We start from the raw sequence: 23,103 nt of genomic DNA, 5'->3' as shown, positions 1-23,103 counted from the left end.
AGCTAAGCCTCAACCCAAGCCAGGTTTTCCATCTGTCACTTGATGGAAAACCCACGCCAGTCCCACACACTGCTTGCCTGGGGGCACTCCAGTAGCTCAAACCCATCTGGGTGCTGCAGAGCAACTGAGCAAGCTAGGGGAGAGCAGGCAGCACATCTCTTGCCCTGCCTCACAGACTGAGTCGCCCACATCTTGAAGCAATCCAAAAATCATTGTGTCTTTGCCTACAACATCGCTTGGGAATGCAGTCTCAACCACAAAGCGTTCAGCTGCTGCACAGTTCATGTTCCTTGATCTCCCTCACCTCCAGCCATGCTGGGGAAGCAACAGGCGAGTTGGCTGCTGGTGGCACGTGCAGCAGCGCAGCAGGACCCTGCCTGCCCAGAGCTCTTGCACCACTCTACATTCTCAGCCCCATGGGAGACCCACATTTCCCTCAACCCTGAGCCACCCATCCCCAGGCATGCCCTGTTTGAGCTGGGTGCCTCTGAAGAGCATGAGTTACCAGCCTCTTTACACTGCAGCTGATGCAAGGATATGAGTAATCCCAAAACTGCTTGCAACAAAACGAGGAATTAGAAGCATGAGAATGGGATCTGGGATAGGGCTTTCTTGGAAGTTTAATATTTCCTGGTTTGGAAAGCAAGCCCAGCACTTTAGGTTTTCTGCAGCTCGTAGCCCAGCCACACTGCAGTCAGGCAGGCCCCAGGAGCATTATTCCATAGACTCATTCCAGGGACACTCCAGTGAAGTTCACCCTGGGTCAGCCTAGCCAGATGTGCAAGCCAGCTCCTTAATGCTCTGCATCTGGAACAGCAGATTAGAGGAGCTGTGACTCATCTGCAGTGCCCAGCGCAGCAAAGCCCAGAGCACCCAAAGTACATCCTTCCGCCCCCTCCTGCAATTCTCCCCTGTCAGCATCAGACCTTGGATCTGCCTCACCTGTGGAGGGGGACAGACGGCTTACAAGACACACATAAAACAACAACCTGCAAAAACAGGCACAACCAGCTCCCCACGGAGTGCTTTGGGCAGAGGACATGGCTGGCCAGTGTCTGTTCTGGCCTCTCAAAGCAGAGAGCACCTCAGATGCTCCCATGCCAGAGCAGAGATGCCCTGATCCCTAGGAAGGCACCACTGCAACCCACAGGCAGGGAGGCTGCTCTCCCCAGGGCCCTTTGCAGCACCCAAGGGGCAAGGAGCACAGCAGTTCACCTGGGTACCTTGCAGCAACCACAGTGTGCTTCCTGCAGAGAAGAGGCTGGTGGTACAACTGGGAGAGAGGAGGGTGACCCTGCCCTAGCGTCCTCTGCTAACTCGAGGTGGGCAGCAGAAGTAGCCCAAGTCTATCCTCAGGCTGCACCCTTCAGCTTCAGGCTTAAAAGGCAGGATCAAGAGACACTTTTACCCAGTGACCAGCTCTGGATGTCTCAGCTGATTAACAACCCTCAGCAAAGCAAGGTGGCAGTGATAGCTTTTTCCACCTAGGAATCCAGCACTGATGTACCACCACACCGCCATATCCACACTATGACCTTTAAAGCTTCTGCAGCTGCCACTGCTCAGACCATTCAGGAAGCAAAGCCTCTGCAATCAAGCCAGCAGCCACACAGGGTATTCCTCTTTCATGAGGAATCCCTGATGGAAAAGGGAAGTCTGGATGAGCTAATACACTCACCACTGCAGCACTTGCTGTCAGCTCTGTAGGCCTGTAACAAGGCACGGCGATGCAGGCAGATCAGTGCTCTGAAGCTGTCACTGCATCCCTCAGCAGCATCCTTAGGTGCTGCTAGCCCAAAGAAAATCAACAACCCAGGGCACAGCTACGGACAGAACCTTGCTCACAGCAAGCCCAGGGGCAGAGCTAAGGGCCACAAGGCAGCCTTTAAGGAGAAGGGCATCAAACCTCAGCAGAAGGGACTGAGAAGTTGACACTCAGGTCCCATGTCCCAAAGGAGCTCAAGATGGGATGGACACGGACAGCCACAAACACAGGACTGATTTATCACCATGTTCTCTGGGAAAGACATCAGGCCACAGCAGAAGTCTGGTATCAAAGGTGTGTTTTCAGAAAAGATCATCCCAAAGCAACAAAAGGCACAGCAGGGATCACGTTAGGGTTTGGGGTCCTGGACTCTCACAGGTTTCAAGAACACATTTGCAGAAACCATTATCAAACAGGTCTTGCCTTTAGGAACAATTTATTAAACATCATTGCCCGCAGGCAGCAATTCCTTCTGTTGCCAAGTCCCTGGGAATGGCTCCATTTGCTTTTAGCCACTCTTGGATCAAAGAGCAGCAGACTCTGGGTTCAAGCCCCTGCTTGCTTTTGAAGGCTGGGCAATCAAATCAGTGGGCTGGAGCATCCCTAGCTCACTGGTCCAGAGGAAGCACTGAGCACACACAGAGAACAAGGCTCCCATCACTGCAGGCAGGTTTAACTCCTCACATGCTTGGTGTGCACTCAGCAGCAGCTTAGCCCATACAGCTTGGCAGCAGTTCCTACAACTGAGCAACATTCCAGACATAGAAGTGCTGCTGCTCTCACCTGACTGCCCTTCCTTCCTGCTGGAGCCAGGTACAGCACTCACAGCCCCATTGTCCCTATGACACGTGGAGCCCAATGGACTCCACGCATCCCTCCGTTTCTCTCTCTTCCCCATCCACAACCATCACCCCAAGCTGTCAGCAGCACTTCTTTGCTTGCCTGCAGCGCCCAGGCTCCTTCCAACCCGGCCTCCACTGTGAACAACCACGTCTGCAGAGAAGCAAACCAGCCCTCCTCAGGCCAGGGGAGCCACAAAGAGCAGCAGGCAGTAAAACCAATCACTGGACCAGCCAAACAGTCAGTACCTTGATCCCACCTCCTGCTCCCCATCCGCTGCAGCCCAGAGGATGCAGGCTGCCATAGAGCAAGTAATGCTAGCATCTGCTCTTTCTCCTTGCAAGGCTCTTGGTGAGCACAGGGCCCCATACAGAACCTCCCATTCATGGCTAGAGCAAGCCATGTGTTTCCTGGCACAGTTCATTATGAACACGCTCCTATAAAACCAAGATTTTTGGCATGCTAGGACTGGGAAAAACATATGGGTCAGCTTTTCCTCCCCTCCTGGTCACACACACAGAGCCAGCGAGCTCATTTGCACCAGCTGAAGCTGTAGAAGCAGGCAAGAAAGAACCCATGAATGCAACCCCTCTGCCTCACGGGTCAACCCCTACAGCCACATAAAGCAGCTGCTCGGAGCATGCCTGCTCCACACAACCTATTCCACTGCTCAGCAGATACTGCGGAAACAGCAGCCAAGCCAAACACCCAGAGAGATTTGCATCTCCAAATGGTTTCCAGCCAGAATGTTCCTCTGTGCAAGAGGTTCCAGTTAAGAAAGCCTCTCAGACGGGCAGAGTTGCAATAAAACACACACTCCCACCAGGCCAGATGGAAATGGTTTGATGCAGGCAACGAGCTCTGAACATGACAGGCTCTGCCTGATCAAGCCCAACATCTGGAAAGCCTTTGGGCACCCCTCACGTAAACCTTTTAAAACTACGTCATTTCCTATTCCAGTTAAAGTAAAAACAAAATCTCCCTCTGCACCCAGGAAAAACTCCTGTTTGAGTCCCCAGCACAACCGGATGGGTTCAAACCAGCATTCCCAACAAAAGCTCAGAGTGGCTTCAGCTTCATCACCTGGGAGGAACTGCACAAGCACCTCAGAGCTCCAGGCTGGGGTAAACACAGCAAGGTCATACTGGGGTGGATCAAGACCATGAGGGATTTAGGGAAACACCACCTATTTACCTCTACAGTTGTACCACACACCCAGATCAAACAACCCGACCCTGAGGACATGGGTCTGCTCAGATGGAAACTGACCCTCTGTTTCATGGTGGTTTAATTGTGGACTTACTGGAGATGCAATGCCTGTGCACCACCACAGAGGCCAGGCATCTAGTTCTTCTCCGCCTGCTTCATGGAGAGCCACACCACATCACAGCTGGTAGCACAGCCATTTGCACCCATGAGCAGTGTTTCAATTGCAAAGCAACCTTCCAGGTGGGATTTACTGATCCAGAGAAGCAGCAATCCAGGATGAAAGCAGGCACACAGGCATCCCCATCCTCTAAGAGCTGGGATGAGCTCTGCTCATCTCACAGTACTTGGCTGTTTCGCTTGGGTCCCAAATGGAAACTACAGAGCTGGTCCACTCTTCCTCACCTCCGTCTCTGTGTGATAATGCAAGACTACATCTGCCCAGACACTGGCCACCTTCATGGACCCCACACGAGCCCTGTATCATATGGCTGAGAGAGGCTGGAGGCTGTGAGGCATCCTCTCCCCTGTGGTTAGCAACTCTCCCTCCTCTTGCAGGCCCAGGATCCTATATCTGGGAATGGCTAAGCCAAACTATCACAAGAAACCAGAAGGAAGCCACGGGGGGTTTGAATGCTGTAAATCCACTGCTGGGGCAGGCGCAGAGGCAGCGCTCGCAGCAACGCGCCGGGGTGCAGGCAGCCATGGGAAGAGCTCGCTGCCACACACAGCAGGGAGGTGCCTGCTCTGCGCAGGCAGGAGCTGCTCACACATGTGCTGCAGGAGGAAAGCCAAGTGAAACTGAGAAGGCTGCTCACCACAAGGACAGGGAGCCCAGGCACCCGGCTGCAGACCCCCGGTGCTGCTGGCACATGCCAGACAGCCAGGCTACCCTGGCACTGACCTTACCCACCTGGTTCAAGCAAGTCTGGGGCTGCCATGCCTCTGATCCTCACGCTCCCCATCCTGTTTCCCCAGCCCTCTCCCCTCAGGCTTGCTTCCTCCAAGACCATCCCAAGCTCAGGTTCATAACTCTGCCATGAGAGCTCTGCAGCGTTTTATCCTCCACAGATCCGCGCCTTCATCCTTGCATCAGTCGCAAGCAGAGACCCTGCTTTCTTGTGTGCCCAAGGCAAAGCAGCAGGCTAAGAGAAGAGGCACCCCAAAGCAGTATGACATGATAACCCTGCAGTCTGGGACAGGGCAGTGGTGGGGAGTGAGGGCCAGGTGTTTCCCACTGCCCAAGCTGCTGCTCTGACAATGAGCAAGAACAGCAACAAGAGTGCTGCTCTGCAGCCACATCAATGTGAATGTCACAGGAGGTTCCTCCTCATTCCCAAGCAGAGGGAATACCAACCAATAACCCACTGAAGGTCTATTTGGGCTGGTGGGACATCCATGATGCTGTGCAGTTTGCCTCCAAGGCCGAGTGATTTAGAATCATAGAATAGTTAGGGTTGGAAAGGACCTTAAGATCATCCAGTTCCAACCCCCCTGCCATGGGCAGGGACACCTCACACTAAACCATTTGCTAGTGGTCTTTAGGGTACAGAGCATGTGTCTGAGCTGAACTGCTAGCTGTGCCTTTACTGTGTCTCCCGATACCTCCTGAGCCCTCAGCCCACAGACCCAGCCAAAGCCATGAGGGCAGTGCCAGAGGGGAACAGGGAAGAGTTACCAGCCAGACCAGAGCTAGTCCTGCCCAAACACCTGGGCACAGGCACATGTTGGCAGGAGAGGAAAACCTGCTTTGGTCAGGCAGGTAGGGCCATGCCTGCTCGCGGAGCAGCACAGGCAGTGGTGGGCACAGGACCCCCGGGAAGGCCAGGACAGTACCTTTGGGGCAGATAAACAGAGGAACAAGTGAGCCAGGAAGGCCACAGGCCCGGTGCAGGAGCTGGGAATCCTGCTGCTCCATTAAACCATCTTCAACGGTGCGTCAACCACAGGCTCCCAAGCAGACATTGCCAGCTGAGCAGACATCGCCAGCCCCGTTGCCAAGCCCCAGTGAGGAACACAACTGCTTCGGTAGTGACTCAGCACCAGCACCAGGCTTGCTGCACCCACCGCTCCTGCCAACCGACTCCCCCAGGCTTGCTCAGAGCCCTTGAGCCATCCCCTGGCTTCCCCAGGAACACTGATTTATAGCTGCCATGTGCTGCTGGCAGCACGGCAGGCGGGAGGAGCAGCTGATGGGGAGCCCAAGCCCTGGCCAGCACAGCAAAGGCACTGCACTGCTCTCCCACAAAAGGAACACGGCAATCAGGCGCCAAGGGAAGATGGGATGAGCCATGTGCTCCCTGTGCCTTTGGTATCCCTGCCCATGGCAGGGGGATGGAACTGGATGAGCTTTAAGGTCCCTTCCAACCCAAACCAGGCTGGGATTCTATGACAATGCTTCCCCCACAGTTCAAGCAAGGGGTATGTAAGAATCCAAACGTCTTTACCAAGCAAAACCGTGCCAGCAGCCGAGAACGCAGATGGTGCTGAGCAGCCAGACAGGCTCAGTGCTCCTTGTTAAGGGGCTAGAGGCGAGACCCTGCAGGCAATGAGGCTGCAATGCTTCACACACAAGGCCCATGCGGTTGAGAACGCATCCCATAGTCACTAGGGTCAGCACCTCTGGGTATCACAAGAGTGCTTGTCAGTGCATCCTCACACCCTTTCACCGGAGCTGAGGGATGGAGGCTGACACAGCTCCTGCCATCCCAAGCTCAGCCAAGAGGGATTCCTCCACAACAGCCAGCGCTGTGTGTGCGGAGGGAGCCTCTGCCCAGGGCTTCACGTTTTTCCTGTTCCAGCCGAAACGCCGTTCCAGGAGATGATGGGGAAAGCCAGAGCAAGCTCCATAAAGCTCTGTGGTTCTTCCCTTCAGCAAACAGGAGCCTCAGCCCGCCCAGAGAATGGAAACTCAGGCTGCAGAGACAAAAGAGGGGGTGGGGGTGGGGGGGGAGGAGGCCAGGACAAGGGAAGCGGTGCGAAGACAAGGAGCATGCACGGGGCCTCCAAGCAGATCCAGTCACTGCAACACACAGGGAACGTGGCTCCGCTCCATGCAGCGAGGCAGCCGGGTCAGCACCTGAGCCAAGGGCACGGCGCGCTGCTGCCTGCGAGCCTCTTGCTCTTCCAGCGCTGCTTGCTCAAGAATGGAGCAGACTTCATAGAACCCCAGACTGGTTTGGGTTGGAAGGGACCTTAAAGCTCATCCAGTTCCAACCCCCTGCCATGGGCAGGGACACCTTCCACTAGAGCAGGTTGCTCCAAGCCCCTGTGTCCAACCTGGCCTTGAACACTGCCAGGGATGGGGCAGCCACAGCTTCTCTGGGCACCCTGTGCCAGGGCCTCAGCACCCTCACAGGGAAGAATTTCTTCCTAATGTCTCTTCCAGTTTAATCCTCTCTTGCCCTATCACAACATGCCCTTGTCAGAAGTCCCTCTCCAACAGATTTGGCACTGAAGCTGCCCAAGGGAGCTGCTCCTCTGCCTTGGCTGAGTATCACCAAACCCACCTGAAGGAGGAAGACCTCTCCAGTACCACCCAAACCCGCACTGGCCTTCGGATGTGCTTGGTCAGGACATCTTGCAGACCTTGGTTTCTCAGGGGTCTGGGTTACAACCTTCCCCAACAGACCCAAGAGCTCACCAGCAAGCCCCATAAACACCCTGAGAGCAACAGAGCAGGGACAGCAGCTGGAGGGGACAACAGGGGGTCCAGCAAGAACTCGCTTTACACCAGCACAAGTAACCTTGGTGTTGCCCCTTCTCCATTTTGCTAACAGGTATATCTTTACACAGCCTACAAGGGCTTCAAGCCTACCCATAAGCAACCTTCCAGCCCTCAAGACTGTGAGCTGGGGACAAAGGAGCAGCTGCACCCCTGAGCCTTGCCTGCAGGGAAGCAGGCAGGGGGGAGCTTATTTACCTCCCAAGGCCTGCTTTGGGATAAACCCTTTAAACCCCTCTCCAGGTCATGGTGGTGTATTCACAGCTGAGACACCCTCAGTTATCCGCCCCTCGAGACTCAGATGGATTTGCCACGAAGCAAGCTGGCCAAGCTCTCCGACAGCTTATAGCCCACTGTGCTCTAAGCGAGCTGTAAGTGATCATCCAGTGCCAGTGTCCTGAAAATGACACCCATGCCACGCAACTGCAGCAGGGATTCAGCTCTGCCTACAGCTGCCTCCACATGCATCCAGCCACTCTGCCTTCCCATGAGCAAAGCAGCTGGGGATGCCTTATCCCATGCATGCTGGGGCTGCATCAATCCTGCAGCCATGCTCCCCAAGGAGCAAGGCAGCTCCATGGGTCCAGCTCGAGGTGAACGAGTCTCTGGAGCATCCTGCTTCGCAGCTCGGTTTACTGCAGGTTCGACCTGTTTGCTCCCCTCCCCTAGGAAGGGAAGCAGCTCCCAACACCACACACCAGCTGTTCCCAGCAGCAACCTCGGTGCTGCAAGTTAGAAACTGCACCGTGCATCCAGCAGTGCCAGAGACAAGTGGGGCTGCCAAAAGGCGTTGAGGAGACGCCCAAAACAAGCCTCACCCCACTCACTGCACTGGTGCCTCCCCCATTCATATGGGCTCTGCACTGTTGGGTCTTGGGCTCTGCCTGCATCTGAAGCCTGCTGAGGGCTGGCTGCCCAGGGCTTCTCTCTGGGTGCGTATCATTCCTGTGTCACCCCTCATGAGCATTTCTGGAACACTGTTTCATACTGTCTGCTGTGCACTGCACATCCATCTTCAGTCTATGTAGCTTTGCTTTCTTCCTGGCTACAGAGCCTCATCCACCACTTCCCGTATCTGTCTGACACTATGACTTACAGGTCTGCAGATTTCACCCAGCTCCTTTTCTTGTCATTACTGGAAAACTGAAGACTAGTTGCATTTCCCAATCCCCAGCACTGCTGCCCAGCTACAGGCCAGGACCTGCCTCCCAAGGGAGACAAATGCTGAGGGGGGGGGGCTGGACCTGCATCACCTCTGAAAGGGCACAGCAAGGAACAGTTCCTTGTTTATTTTCATTCGAGCCATTTATGAATCTATATTAAAAGCCACAAAAATAGGAGAGTAGACAGAGAAGCTAATATTTCCTCTGCTCATGCAATATTAATTAAAAGGTAGCTTCTTTATGAGACAGCTGCATTACCTCTTGGCTAAAAATGGAGAAGAGTCACTGAGTGGGAAGAATACACAAGCAGGGCACTTTCTGGAATGCTTTTACAAATCAATAACTAGGCAGAATGCTTCCTACAGATAGATCTAGTGCAAATCCCAGGGAGAATTAAAGAAAAGCTTAGGTATGAGAGCCTCGGAGAGACAGAAATCTGCACTAACCAAATCTTGACAAACAAGTGCTTTTCTCCATAGCAGCAGGACAGCCGGCTCCCAGTGTATCTGGGAGAACAAAGAATTCTTATGGCAGTCATTAATCCAACAGCGGGAAGAGCACCAGGACATCCTAAAACACCAAGTGCCAAAGCAGCACACAAACAATGGCAGCAGACACCCAACAATCAGGTCCTGGAGCGTCAGAAGCTGTGCTATCTGAGACGATTTGCACAATGCTGCAGCTGCTGGAGGAGACTTTCAGTCTTGGCCCCTCTCCAGGGCAGCTACAGACGCAACTGAACCACTCATCCTCAGCAGCATAAAGCCATCCACGCTCCCACGGATGGTTAGGTAGAGCTGGATGCACTGCCCTGTGTGGCACCCTACTAGACTGTCTGGTTTTATCTTCTCTGATCTTGTCTTAGTTGGAAAAGACAAAAGCCATAACCCTTCCTCCCAGGAAAGCTTCCCACTGACAGAGGCACTGCCAGGAGCTTCAACAGAGCCACTACCATGGAGCAGCTCCATGCCATGCAAGCGATGGGCCTCCCCAGCAGAGCCAGGACAGACACCAAAGCGGGCTGTGTGGAGGGTAATAAAGGAACTCGCAAGCCACAGCTTGTCCTGCCTTTAACCATTTGGAGAGTCACTGTACATTTTGGAATCAAAGGCTTCCTTTGTGCTCCTAAAAAGGCCAACGAGCAACCGTAATGAGGAGAGCATTTATAGTTAGTCTTAATACCGTGGCTATCTTGAGCCAGCATCATATTCAACAGCAAGGACAACCCTGCCCAGAGGCACATAAAGCCTCCCCTTTGCAGTCAGAATTGGGCTTGACCTCCTCAAGCCATGGCTCTGGGGACAGAGGATGGAGCCACCTCACTTGTGTGCCTGTATCAACAGCAGTATGGTGCTGTCTTGGCTGCTTCTCAGGGTGGCCTGAGCTGCACCAAGGCATAAATCCCTGATGCTGGGACAAACCTCATCTCCTAACAGCACTGCAGGAGAGGAAAAGTTATAACGCATGTCACCTCAGAGCTACCCTGAGCACAAATACCTGCTGTTAGCACTGAGGTCTGGGTGCAGAGCACTCACGGACACTGCTGTCCTCCAAGACAGAAGTCACCTAGGAATTGAACAGATGTCAACCAGGGACTGAAATACAAGTAGAGCTGTAATACTCACTGACCCTCAGCCCCTTCCTGCACCAGCTCCCAAAGCAACCCCACGTGTGTCATCACTTTCTCCCAGCCTGCAGCATCAAATGTGTCACCCCACTTACCAAACAGGAGTCTGTTCACATCAGTTTTCCTCATTCATCAACCTGCACAACACCAACACCGATCCCAGACACCCCAACCTCACAGAGGTCCAGACCATCTGGCAGTGATGGATTCAACTCACACACATTCAGCGGCCTTGCACACAACACCCCAGTCCCACAACAGCCAAACCTCCTGCCTGCTCCATTCAAACCAGAGCTTCACTTGACAGGGAGAAAACAGGCCATGGGTATCCCACCGACAACCTCCACCTCACGCAAGGAATCCCCAGCTAAAATCAGCTATGCCTCCTCCCCAGACACACAATTTGTGTGCACCCACTGTGCAAGGGGAGCTCATGAGCACTCATCCCTGCCGTGTTCCACCCTAGCAAGCCCCAGTCTAGGTTCTCTTGTGGTTGGATCTGCCTGGGTTTCATTTCTGCTCCCTGGGGCACCTGGGCACCTCAGCATCCATCTTCCTGCTGTCAAGAGGAGTGTTATAAGCAGTGACCTGGGCCTCAGCTGGATGCCAACTACTATTTAAAGATCAAAATGCATTTTCAAGATAAATCCCTGCACAACAACTTCCAAGGATCAAAATCAGAACTGAGGATAGACTTTTGGAAGCCGACCAAATCAAAGGAGCAATTCCCCGCAGTACCAGCCTGCAAAGAGTAGCAACTAAAGCACCTACCCATCAGCCTTTCCCAAAGTGCTTATCTCAGACAAGGATGCTCGGGCCAGCACACTGAGAGCCCTCATGCCAGGCACACAGAGCAGGCCTTCAGAAGCTTGCAAACCACTCTCGCCTCTCTCTGTACTGATCAGACAGCACATATAGTTACCTCTAGCAGGAGAGGAAAGCTGTCTGCTCTGTGCACAGACAGAGAATGCTGCCCCCAAAAAGGCAAGGCTTAAATTAAGGCTACCAGTACTGTAGGGCACAGGCTTTTAAGCTCAGAAAAAACCATTTTTGCATTAAATTAACAAAAAAAAAGCAAAAAAAAAGCAAAAAAAAAGCTGGCAAGAGCAGGGAGCGGAGCTGGAGCAGCAGTCAATGAAAAGCACATGCGCTGCAAACCTGGCTGCCAACACAAATTGATGCTTTGAAACAAAGGCGACTTGTGTTTGGCTTGAAGATCTTCCACAGCTACTCGGCAGGGGCTGCACAGATTAAAAGGAGACACCGGTAAACACAGGAAAACAGTGCTTGCTGCCAGTTATTTCCCCAGAACAAAGGAATGACCTGAAATGGAGTCCCTGCCTTGATGGGGTGGCATGGGTTCATCCTCACCGTGCTGCAGCCTGCCAAATCAGGCAGAAGCAAGAAGAAACACCTGACAAACCTCTGGACAGGACTTCATTCCAGTTCAATGAATTCAAGTTGAATTCAAGCAGCACCAGACTCACACACACACACCTTCTTGACCCAGACAGCTGCAGCTGCTTATGGCACTGAATGAGCTTCCAACCTCAAGAGCCCATGGAATCCCAGACTGGTTTGGGTTGGAAGGGACCTTAAAGCTCATCCAGTTCCAACCCCTGCCATGGGCAGGGACACCTTCCGCTAGACCAAATTGCTCCAAGCCCCTGTGTCCAACCCGGCCTTGAACACTGCCAGGGATGGGGCAGCCACAGCTTCTCTGGGCACCCTGTGCCAGGGCCTCAAGCTTCATTCACTACAGCTCGCCTGTGCCTATCTCCCATGGAGAACATCCAGAAGAAATCCCAGACAACTCTTCTCCCAGTGCTCCACTCCTTGAGACTGCAGACGCTCATGAGCCTCCTGCAAAGCTTCTGCTGCACTCTGGTTTAGTTCCCGAACCAACCAACATCCATATTAAGATATGCCTTGGAAGACTCTCTTCCTACTGCCTGCATAGTGATATGTTCAGAAGGCACAGGAAGAGTGAAAGGAAGATACTTCAGTCTGGGCTGTTTCTGTTTAGGGACAGCAGCTGTCCAGTCTAAACCAAACAGCGATGAGAGGTGGATTTGCAGGCACTGTGTGACTTGAGAGGTGATGGGACACTGCTCCCTCAAACAGCACCCAACAGCAGGGACACTGCTCCCTCAAACAGCACCCAACAGCAGTGCAGGAAAGCAGCCCCTGGATCAGATCCCCCAGCCACAGATGGGGCGGACAAATGGAGAGCTGACAGCTCATGAACACAACCGGCACAGCAGATCCTAACAGGGCTGGGTAGGATGGAGAGGGTGGAAGTGCATGACCCTGCCCAGGCCACGTCCTCCACAACCAAAGCACCACTTGTTTGCTTTCTTATGCTGTGATTAGATAGCTTTGGCACTAGGATGTGAGCAAATAGCTTCTACAGGACCCCCGGGGCCCCCACCTTACCCACAGTCCCTCTGAACAACCTCCCTAAAGGCAAGAGATGCACAACGTACCTGGACTGCTGAAAGCTCACAAGGACATCAGGAACATGATGCAAACCATATGCAAAACCTCCGAGCCACAATGAAGCCCAAACAACAGCCCCTGCTCCAGCAGGCAGCCACGTCAAAAGCCCATAACCTGCACTATGCCTACCTGGTCCCTGTCAGGTCTCTCTCAAAACAAATCCTTCCATGCCTAGCAGTGGGATGCTTCTTCCATGCAACCTGCACAGAACATACGCTGTGTTCACAGCACAGCCCTTTAACCCCACTGTCCAACGTAACATCTGCTTGTCTAACAGACTAGAGGCATTTACAAGCAGCTCTGAGATGCCACCTCCCAACATCATCCAGGCAAGGAGCGGGACGTGGAAACAGGCCACCCAGCATCGCACCTCTGCCATGCTGAAACGCACACGGATGCCCCTGAACAAACACATCTCCAACTGTCAAGTCATCATCTCTCTCCTCTTCCCCCAGACACAGCTGATTTCTCATAAGGGTAAATGACACTACACTTGCCCTCCTCGCACCCTGAGCATGACCAGCCTTCTCCAGGAGGTACTCCCATGCCAAAGGTGCAGATGAATGGGTATGGCTGCCTCTTCTGCTTATACAGCAAAACACACTCTGCTAGCTCACAGCTTCTGTACACCCCCCCACCAACCCCAATGCCAACAGCCTGGGCAACTTAAATCCTTATAAAGGAGAAGGCTCCTGTGCATCTGCCAAGCTTCTTGTCAGTGCCGCTGCCCTCCAGGCCTCCAAAGAGCTCCCTGTCCCAGCCCATGAGACTCACACTAGGAGGAGGAGACCCGTTTCCTTGGGGTCTGGACAAACAATTGCACGGCCTCCAGTCTCAGGGGAACTTCCCTGCAAAGCCTGCAGCAGCAACTGCCTTCACAAAGAGCACGTTTGTACCCGGGTCTGTCCGCTGCTAAATAAGCATTTGTTCCAAGTTCCCAAATATCGAAAGCCGTGGAAACACCCACTGCTAACGTGAAATATTCTGCATTCCAGGCCCGAGAGGTACGCTTGGAAATGTTCAGAGAGGAAAGAGTGTTTATTCACTGGGAGAGAGGTGTAGGTCCAGCTATTTACTTAAGTCCATGTGTGCTTGCTGGAGGACAGCTTTGATCTTTGCAGCTCAAATAGCAGATGAACGGCAATGAAGGGAAGGAAAATATTGGTGTAAAGTTCCCCCAGTAAAGACCCGTAACCAGGCCTTCACAGCTTTTTCAAGTGCCTAACTGCTTATGGCCCAACTGGCCCTTGCACTCTTGCCTGCTCTTTTCCTACCTTCTTCCCTTTGTTCCCCCTGGGTTCCATGTCTTTTGGAGAAAGCACAACCTGCACCCTAGGGCATGTATGCCTATCTGCTTGGGTGCAACACGGACCAGCCTCTGGTCAGACAGAGTGAGACTCATCCATCCGAGCAACACGCAGCATATGGTGCCATCCACCCAGCTCTCCTGAGCAAGAAGACTCGAGCAGATGGGGAGGAAATGCACTCCCATCAGCAAGAGCATTCATCACCCCGCATGCTGCTAAATACAGTGCTTGCTGCAGTTTAAACATCTGCCCATCTGTCTTTAGAAATGGACTCCCTCTAGATCAATTACAAGATCAGAGGACATCTTCAAAGGATGCAGAACGTGACAACCCTCTGGTCAGTGCCAGCTCTCTGTGGTCCAGGACCCAATGTGCAGACAAATAACTGCCTAATGCCCTGATGGAGTCACCATGCCTTTGAAGCTCATGCCATGCTGGGGTTACAGCCTGCATGGAGCACTGCCTGAGCACAGCCAAGTCCAAGGGGGATCACATGCTTTGTAAGAGAAGAATGGTATTGGCTTGTCACCACTTTGCCCCCAAACAGCCCAGAAACGTGCTGAGCAGCACAGCTCAGCTGCTGCTGAGGGGCTGCTTACTCAGATCAGCTATCACAGTACTTGGTCTGGCTGCAGAGGACTTGGAGCCACTGAAAACAGATGGCAGCTTCAGCTCACAGAATGGAAGTCACCCATGTCGTACCACTGGAAATTTATTTGGGAGCCTTTAATCCCAAGAGAAATCCTCAGCTCCTCTCTGATCATTCCCATTTCCAGAGGATTTCTTCCTTAGGAACAGGCTTGCTAGAGAGCACAAGACAAGCACTGCCATGCAGAAACACAGAGCTCCACACAGGACACGGAGGAACTTCCAGAACAAAACAGACCTTTTGGGGCTCCTTTTGGGGCTCTTTTTTAGCTTTAAAGAAAAGTTGACTCAGCAAATATTTCTCCTGCTCGCATTTCAACCACACGCTCCAGCCGAAGCCAGCACACATCTGGCACACTGCAGTGTCATTGCAGAGAGATCACAGCTTCTCCGAGGAACGGAAATGGAGGAATAGGGACCAGCAGCCCAGGCACCGTGCACTCCTGGAGCACATACGTGGCAAAGGAAGATCACAGAGAGGAGTCACGTGAGTCATGGACACCCCACACTTCACCAGCCCTTGCTCCAAACAGCATCCATAGGCAAAGGGAGACGCTGCGCTGCAACCCACGTTGCTGGCATCAGAGGTTTCTCACGGTGCCCATGAGCTGGATGGCAGCACATTCCTCCCGGTGCTATAGGACGTGGTCCTGCTGAGCAAGAGAAATGAGTGGGGCAGCACAGACACGGCAGGAGCTGCAGAAGGGAGCACACAGGCAGTGGACGGCCCTCACAGGCAGGCTGGTAGCAGCACACTTCAGGTCGGAGAATGCTGTAGCAGATCCACAGGGCTCCAAGCGAGAGGTAAATCAAAGCATGCACTCCCCCTCCACAAACACTCTTCCCAGAAGGCTGCCAAGGCAATCAGCAGTTACGGTGCTAAGCTAAGTGCTGCTTCCCGTGCTAATCAGTTCTAAACTGGACATTACTTGCAGCCTAGCAGCTCACCACAGCTCCAGACACACTAAGAGCAGCAGTGTTACAAATACCTTCCGTAGAACAGCTCAGGAAGGGACTTCAAAGGCCATCTAATCCAACCCCCTGCGATAAGCAGGGACATCTTCAACTAGATCAGATTGCTCAGAACCGCATCCAGCCTGGCCTTGAACGTCCCCAGGGATGTGCATCCACCCCCTCTCTGGGCAACCTGTGCCAGGGTTTTACCACCCACACTGTAAAAACTTTCTTCCTCACGTCTAGCCTGAATCTCCCATCTTAGTTTAACACCATCACAACAGCCCCTGCTAAAAGGTCTCTCCCCATCTTTCTCATAGGCCACTTTTAAGTACTGAAAGCCTGCAATAAGGTCTCCCTGGAGAGGCAGTGTCCTCCCTGGTTACTCTTCATTTCTCAGCAGAAACTGCAAAGCAAACCGTGCAGCTGTGCACGGGGACACAGAAGGGACCACAAGCAGGTACAGGCAATGCGCAGGGCTCCGGTTTCCAACCAACAGGGTGAGAAACAAGGCGATGTGGCAGGGGGCTGCTGTGGGAGTCTTCAAAGCCAGGCTGGAAACCAGCTCACAGCCAAAGCCCCGGTTCCTCAGGCAGGGAAAATGGAGGCCAGCAGGGAGAAAGAACCACCATGGAGCACTGCAAGGGAAGGCGCGTTTGGGGCTTACGGCTGGAGCTAGATGCCATGAAAAGCAACAGCCATATACATCAACTGGGTATCCACATGTGCCTACAACAAGGAGCTGGGGACAAGCAAGGCAGCCGGGTGGCTCCCTAAGTGAAGGAGGGGGGTGGCTCCTCCGGATGAGCTCAGCAAGGGACAAAACCCCTCAGCAGCCGGGACCCGCTGGTTTATCGCGGAGCTCTGAGCTGCTCATGGGGAAAACCCACCCGCTGCAGCGCACACCCGGCCCTCCGGGGCCAGCCCCTACCGCCCGCGGCCGAGCCTAGCGAGGGGGCTCCGCCAGCGCCCGTTCGCCGTCTCGCAGCCAGCCCATGTCTGGCGCATTTGCATCCAGCTCCTCCGAGCGCGCCGGGCGGGCAGGGCGAGCCGGCGCACGCCGGGGAGGGAAGGAGGACCCGGGGCGAGGCGCTCCGGAGGCTCCCAGCGCGGCGGGGCCGCCCTCCCCCTCGGGGGTCGCAGTGGAGGGGCCCGCACCGCGCCGCGCCTGCCCCGCACAGCCGGGATCACGGAGCACCCTCACGGGACGCCCCAGCACCACCGGGAGCACGGGAACGCGGAGGGCGGGGGGGGCGAAGCAAGGGACCGGAGCACCGGGGGTACTGCGGTGGTCGCGGAGCCTCACTGCGGGCCCGTTGTTGAGGGGGGGCGGGCATCAGGACCCGCATCCTCACGTCGGGGGACGCTGCGCGCCCGGCCCGGCCCGCACTCACCCAGCAGCAGCAGCGCCCGCACCGCCGCCATCCTCCGCTCCGCACCGCTCCCCGCCGCGCCGGTCAGTGCGCGCCCCGGCCCGTGGCCATGCCGCCGCCGCCGCCCCGCCTGCCGCCGCCGGGAGGGGCTTCCGGGGGTGGGGCGGGCACCGGAAGCCGGGCGGGGCCCCTCGGTCAGCGCCCGCCTCGCTTCGGCGGGCAGGGATGCGGGGGTCGCGCTGGGAGCCCCGCGGGGACCGGATGCTGCTGCCCGCAGCCAGTCCCGATCGGGGTGTCCAGAGCAGAGAGGGGGCAGCAGAGCTCACGCCGAGGGGCTCCTCACGGCCGGTGGTTAAAACCCCCCGGTCCCTTCAGAGCCCCTGGGGCAGCACCGGGAGGCAGGAGCCCTGCGCCCTGCTGGCGGCAGAAGGCTGGATGCACAGTCCCCACTGCATCGCGGGCCCCGTGCTGCTCCTCCACACCACCCGAGGCCGGGGTGCAGCAGTGTGACTGGCCTGGCCGCAGGATGGAAGTCTCCTCCCTGCTGTGCCAAATGCCTCCCGTGCAGCCCGGGGCCAGTGGCTCCAGCAGTGGCAGCTCCAAACAGCATCTTTCCAGCCGGTTTGTTGAGCCTCCAAAACACCGGCTGCTTTTGGGGCTGCGTGGAAGACCGACCATCACGCACCCGGCAGCGCTGCTGGACCCAGCACAAAGGATGCTGAAGCCTTTGCTCAGCACAGCCCATGGCACAGGATCAAAGCACAACGTGGCTGTGCCACTCAGGAGCCCATTCCCACCCCCAGCAAGACCTGAGGCACCACAAAGTAGCCACAGACCCTCTCATAGGGAAGCCACCGCTTCCTGTCACCAAAAGCTGTTCTGGTTGTGGTTGGGGACCAAGCAGCCTCAGCGGATGTGGTAGCTTATTCATCGAGCTCTAGAAAGTGAGTTTTACTTCCACCTTTACTTTGAGGAGTAGCAGGACATGAGGCATAGAGAAACCTAGAGCAAAGGAAACTGTTTGGGAACTTGTCCCTGCACACTGAGCCAGTTAAGCACACCCCTGAAGAAGCGCACCAGTTCCTGCAGCCAACCAGCACGATGTGCAGACACACTGGAATTCTCAGCCCCAGGATCGTGTGCTCACGTGCGACACAAAGGAGCCAACTCTTTTGCAGAGGGGGAAAATCAGGATAGAGCAGACCCCATCCAACAGAGAACCACCTTACCTGCAGCGGAGTGTGGCCTCAGTTGTTTGTAGCAGCCACGAAAGCAATCTGTGCATCAACACAGTGGCTGTGCCTGGCTGAACATGAGACCATGACCAGGGCAAACATCAGTGCCACAGCTAATAAGCTGGCTTCTAATTAGCCCCAGCTTTGCAGCCTGGAGCATCTTGAGGAGGGAGAGAGCAAAGCTCTTTCCAAGCCAACCTGGGCAGCCCCCACCAGCACCATCAGCGATCTGCAACTGCAGTGGTTTGAGCTGGGTTTATTTACTGTTGGCACTGCCGGCTTCCCCCAGGAGAGCACGGCAGTGTTCGTGGATGTGAAACTCGCTGATCAATGCACAACATGACACATAACACACGGCGGTGCCGCTGCTGCTGCTGCTGTCAGGACCTGTCCCTCTCAGCTTGCAGCAGGCCTGCAGAACAGCACCCACATCTGATGGACAAGGGCTGCCAGCACCCCCGTCCTGGCTGCAGGATGGTGAGGGACAGCACACAGAGAGCCACCCCAGCAGGAAACATTCGGGATCCACATCTCGCTTGTGGCAAGTCTTTTCCCCCTTTAAACCCCCCAGTCCCTGAGCAGCGTTTCAGTGGCTCTGTCCAGGGCAGGCAGCCATTCTCACAGGAAGCAGGCCAGAGCGCACACCTCATACATTCATTTGCCTTTTAGACACTACCAGCTTGTGACTTTGTCAGCCACAAGCCCCACTGGTGTGCCTGGCACAGCTCTGCAAGCACAACTCAGAGCTGAGAGAAGCCCAGGTCAGGCTAGCGCATTGCACAAGCCCACACGGTTACTGCCTCACCACACACTTCCCACCAGGAGCCTGCTGCAGAGGCTCTCCCTGGTGCCAGCTCCAGCCTCAGCTGGCCCCTGTGGGGCAGAAGAAGTGCAGACCAGGCAAGATTTCCCCCGGCTGGGCCCTTGCAGGGCAGAGTACAAACCCAGCCCACAGTCTGTCCTTTTGTGGGTGAATGGTGGGTCAGGATGTGCATTCGCCTCCTTTGGGTCAGAACTGCCATCTACACCAGGTCCTGGTCGCAGGAGGGTTTGCAGTCACTGATGGGACTCACTCTGCTCGGCAGATGAACCAGATCTCGTTGCGGCGCTGGGGGATGCTGGGATTTTCATAAGCAGCCACGATGTAGGTTTCCTGGAGCACAGCGTCTGTGGAGCCCAGGAGCTCCCAGAAAAGGCTGATCTCTCGCAGAATCGTCTCCTCAGTGGTCATCCCATAGAAAACCCTGCAGCAAAGGGAGGGGCGTAAGCAACAGACCTAGCACATTCTCCCTTCCCTCAGTCAGGGCTCCCCATCCCTCTGCCCGAGGAACCACAGCAACCCCGCAGGGAGTTCATACACCTCTGCGGTGGGGTCACCTGGTTATAACCCGGAGCGGTGCCCTCTCGGTGATGTGGATTTCAGGGTCCATGGGAACAGGGGGGTTTTGCTGGAACTCTCCCGGGATATAATAGGCAGTTACAACCTCACGCTCCAGCTCAGTCCCTTCCTTGGTCAGGTGGATTTCGTTGAGCACTGGGACTGTCATGCCCAGATGGCAGCCTGGAAGGAGGCAGGAAGGCAGTGGGCACAGTGAGCTGGCTGTGTCAACGGCAGCAGCCCTCCTCTGTGCAGCCTGCCAGCCCCCTCCAGCCACTGCCTACACACACCTACAGAGTTCTCCTTGCAGATGTAGCGCATGAGCTTCATGAAGCTCATGGAGATGCTCTGCTCATACAAGGGCTCCCCCTTGGTGACACAGGCCCACTTCCCAGCTGGGTACCGCCGCTCCTCGAAGGCTGCTTCCTCGCACTGAAACAGGCCACAGACAAGCCAAGTCAGAGTTACGTACACTGACAACACTGCAGCACGTGGGAGCAAGAACCAACACTGATAGGCAGGAAGTGGGAAGACAAGACCCTGTCAAAATGAGCTCCCTGCTAGGCAGTGGTTGGCAGGGGAGGCCGGAGAAAGTGAGGGGAACTGGCACTACACACACCTCAGACAAGGACACTTCACAGCACCGGGCAGAAGTCAGTCAAAGGAAAAGCACAGACAGCGGGCAGGATGCAGGGATGCTTGGAGGCTCCTAGCATGCACAAGGAATGAAGCACATCTTCAGCAAGGGGCACAGGACTTTCCGCTCCTCTCCAGTCACTGTCTTGCCTACTCACAAGGATTTTCCTGAGCCCAGGCACTCAAAGGCCTCCAGTGGGGTTGACATTATCCTCAGGTACAGCGCCGTTTCCCTGGAGTATGGTGTGGGCAGAGGATAACAAGCATAAAGCTTCCTGCCCAGTAGCAGGGAAAGTCTGGCAGAAGAGCTCTAGCACCCAGAAGAACTGTGAAGGCTGGAACAAAACTCGTCTCAGATCCTCCTCCCACACCAAGAAGCGACAGGAGAAAGAGGCATGAATCCAGCTTTGTGCATGGGTCAGAATCTCTATGTCCAGCACAGACACCCAGTCTTCGGGATGAATCCAACACAGAAGCGGGGCAGGGGGAGTGGGGGAAAACTGCACCTGGATCTGCTATAGGTTCAAGCTCACGCCATGGTTATAACCACTAAGGAGGGGCTGGGAAGGCATAGCCAGCACCCATCTTCCTGCTCTCAGCTTGTCCTTCAGCCAGATTAAAGCAGTCACGAGGCAACCTTCTTCCACAGGGCTCCTCTCCAAACCTCTGTGTTCCACAGCTGTGCAGGGAGGGACCACGCCAGGAAGTTGTGACCATCCTCAGCACTGAGTGCAGCCTCCCTCTGCTTCCACCCGAAGCAGGTCTCTGCTCAGAAAGCCAAACCAAAGGCATAAGGAAGACACCTGGGCTGCTCATGTGCATCAGGGGTGCCAAGAATAGTGCCAGACTACTGCAGGCAAGCCAGTCTTCACCCCATAGGTGGGGCCATGCCTGCTGTTGTCCCACCAAGCAAAGCAGAGCAAGAGCCTTTCCAAAGCAAGGAAACCAGCAGTCCCTCTAGACTCTTTGTGACTCTCACCTGCCACACCATCTGTGAATAAACCCATCAGCCCAGCAAGCAGTCCAGTCCTTCCACAGACCGATCCTTACATTGAACACCACCACTCCACAAGATGAGACTTAACCAAGAGAAAGATGCTCCACACAGACCCAGTGGCAGCGGGTCCCTGCAATGTGAGCTGGGGAGTTTGGGTGAGTACTGACAGAGCAAGGCTCTGCAGATGCCTCCAGAAGGATGAGGGCCTGTGGCACTGACAGCTGAGGGAGGAGCAACCAAGTAAAACTGACCTGCCTGAGCCTGGGGAACACATCCTTAAGGTCCCCAACTCCAGAGTCTCCTCAGCACTAATGCCTGGAAGTGGCTTCCATCTCCTCACCCAGCCCCGCAGTCAAACTCCAAGAACCTTCCTCACGCACGGAGAGGATGTCACCATCAATGGAAGATCTTCAGGCCCCACAGTTGTGGGGTAAAAGTAGAGAAGGGCTCAGACTAAGTCCCTGAGACCCAGACGAGCAGGGGAAGAGGGAGTGCGGTGGAGCCCCAGTTCAGAGCTGTACAACCCACATGCTCAGGCGTGTTTTACAGGCAGGAGTGCTGGACCTCAGGCCAGAAGAAACTGGTTAAGCTCTCCTCGTGTACAGGACAGTTGACAAATGTCTTCTTGGTAGCTAGCCCAACCAAGCCTGCAGAGACACATGAACCAGTCTGACGAGTGCTTCTTCACAGCTATTGCGCAAGGCTCAGAAGCACCCTTTTGTGTGAGGGATAACAGGAGGTGTGCAACGTAGCCAGCAAGAACAGGAGGTCTTCAAGCAGAAGCTACCGTGTTTGGCTTGGCAGCTGTGGCAAACACCAGCACATGCTCAGGTCTGACAGCTCCCCACAGGAGCACCCTCCAGCTAAACAGGTAGCCAGGGAACTAGCACAGAGGGCTTGGAACTACGCAGGGCTTTGAACAAGGCAGGGCACAAGACTCCAAACTGCAAATTCACTGTCTTGGATGCGTCCACCCCAGCAGGGAATAAATGAGGAGAGAATAAATGAGGATAAATGAGAGAGCAGCAAGACTAGTCCGATTCTAAAGTAAAGGCTGGAAAGTTCAAAGAGCCACAGACTGGTTTGGGTTGGAAGAGACCGTAAAGCTCATCCAGTTCCAACCCCCTGCCACAGGCAGGGACACCTTCCACTAGAGCAGCTTGCTCCGAGCCCCTGTGTCCAACCTGGCCTTGGGCACTTCCAGCTCCTGCTGCTGCCCAGGCTGGCGGCAGCACCGGCACCGGCCTCCCCGCGGGCCAGGCCCGGCTGCGGGCAGGAGCGGGCCTCACCTCCTCCCGCCGCGGCAGGGTAACGTAGGGCACGGGCTCTCGAGCCTGGCCGTGCCGGGTCATCTGCACGATCGGCCCCGCCATGTCTGCAAGGCAAAGCACAGAGGGGCCGCGGCTCGCCCGGGCTGGAGAGCACGGGGACAGCCCCACGGCGCACGGTGCCAGGCGCGGGACGTGCCGCCGGCCCCGAGGCCGCCTCGCAGGCCGCTGTCACCCGCGGCAGGGCCCGCGCTCACCTCGGGGCAGGGTCACTCGGTGCGTGCTGGCTACGGCCTCCCAGTGCGCGAACAGCCGCTCCCGCTCCTCCTCCTCTTCCTCCTCGTCGTCCCCGTTCCCGTCCCCATCGCCGGCCTCCTCGCCCAGCCCCTCCAGGTCCTCCAGCGTGATGCGCGCCATCACCCCCCACCCTTCCCGCGCCCGCCAGCACCCCGCCCCCGCCTGCGTCACCGCTGCCGTCACCCA

The 23,103-nt window shown here is 55.5% G+C and overlaps 2 protein-coding genes across 2 annotated transcripts in view; both read right to left on the bottom strand.

Moving 5' to 3' along the window:
* The window catches only part of PTK7 (protein tyrosine kinase 7 (inactive)), a 36,324-nt gene extending 19,071 nt beyond the window's left edge, over positions 1-17,253 (bottom strand). The window contains exon 1 of the mRNA XM_061367165.1: positions 17,128-17,253. Coding sequence (XP_061223149.1) covers positions 17,128-17,158 — 31 coding nt within the window. The 5' untranslated portion in view covers positions 17,159-17,253. The remainder of the gene's footprint in view (positions 1-17,127) is intronic.
* Positions 17,254-18,980: 1,727 nt separating this feature from the next.
* Positions 18,981-23,044, bottom strand: LOC133219681 (heme-binding protein 1-like). The gene is made up of 5 exons (XM_061367161.1): positions 22,878-23,044; positions 22,642-22,727; positions 20,010-20,151; positions 19,719-19,902; positions 18,981-19,585 (listed from the first exon to the last, which is right to left on the bottom strand). Exons 1-5 carry the CDS (start codon positions 23,035-23,037, stop codon positions 19,411-19,413), a joined length of 747 nt encoding a protein of 248 aa, XP_061223145.1. The 5' UTR covers positions 23,038-23,044; the 3' UTR covers positions 18,981-19,410.
* Positions 23,045-23,103: the final 59 nt, after the last annotated feature.

The sequence above is a fragment of the Neopsephotus bourkii genome, unplaced genomic scaffold, assembly GCF_033783945.1.
Source record: "Neopsephotus bourkii isolate Nb327-2 ecotype Australia unplaced genomic scaffold, CSIRO-AGI_Nbou_v1 NB_1373, whole genome shotgun sequence".
Taxonomy (NCBI): Eukaryota; Metazoa; Chordata; class Aves; order Psittaciformes; family Psittacidae; genus Neopsephotus; species Neopsephotus bourkii.
Note: the sequence above shows the minus strand (reverse complement) of the source record. Positions and strands in the feature narration are given on the sequence as shown.

Coding starts and splice junctions, on each gene's coding strand:
- LOC133219681 (XM_061367161.1), bottom strand. CDS start 23,037: ATGGCGCGCATCACGCTGGAGGACCTGGAGGGGCTGGGCGAGGAGGCC. Junction 22,728..22,877: donor CCGAGTGACCCTGCCCCGAG/GTGAGCGCGGGC, acceptor TTTGCCTTGCAG/ACATGGCGGGGCCGATCGTG. Junction 20,152..22,641: donor CCCTGCCGCGGCGGGAGGAG/GTGAGGCCCGCT, acceptor GGCCTGTTTCAG/TGCGAGGAAGCAGCCTTCGA.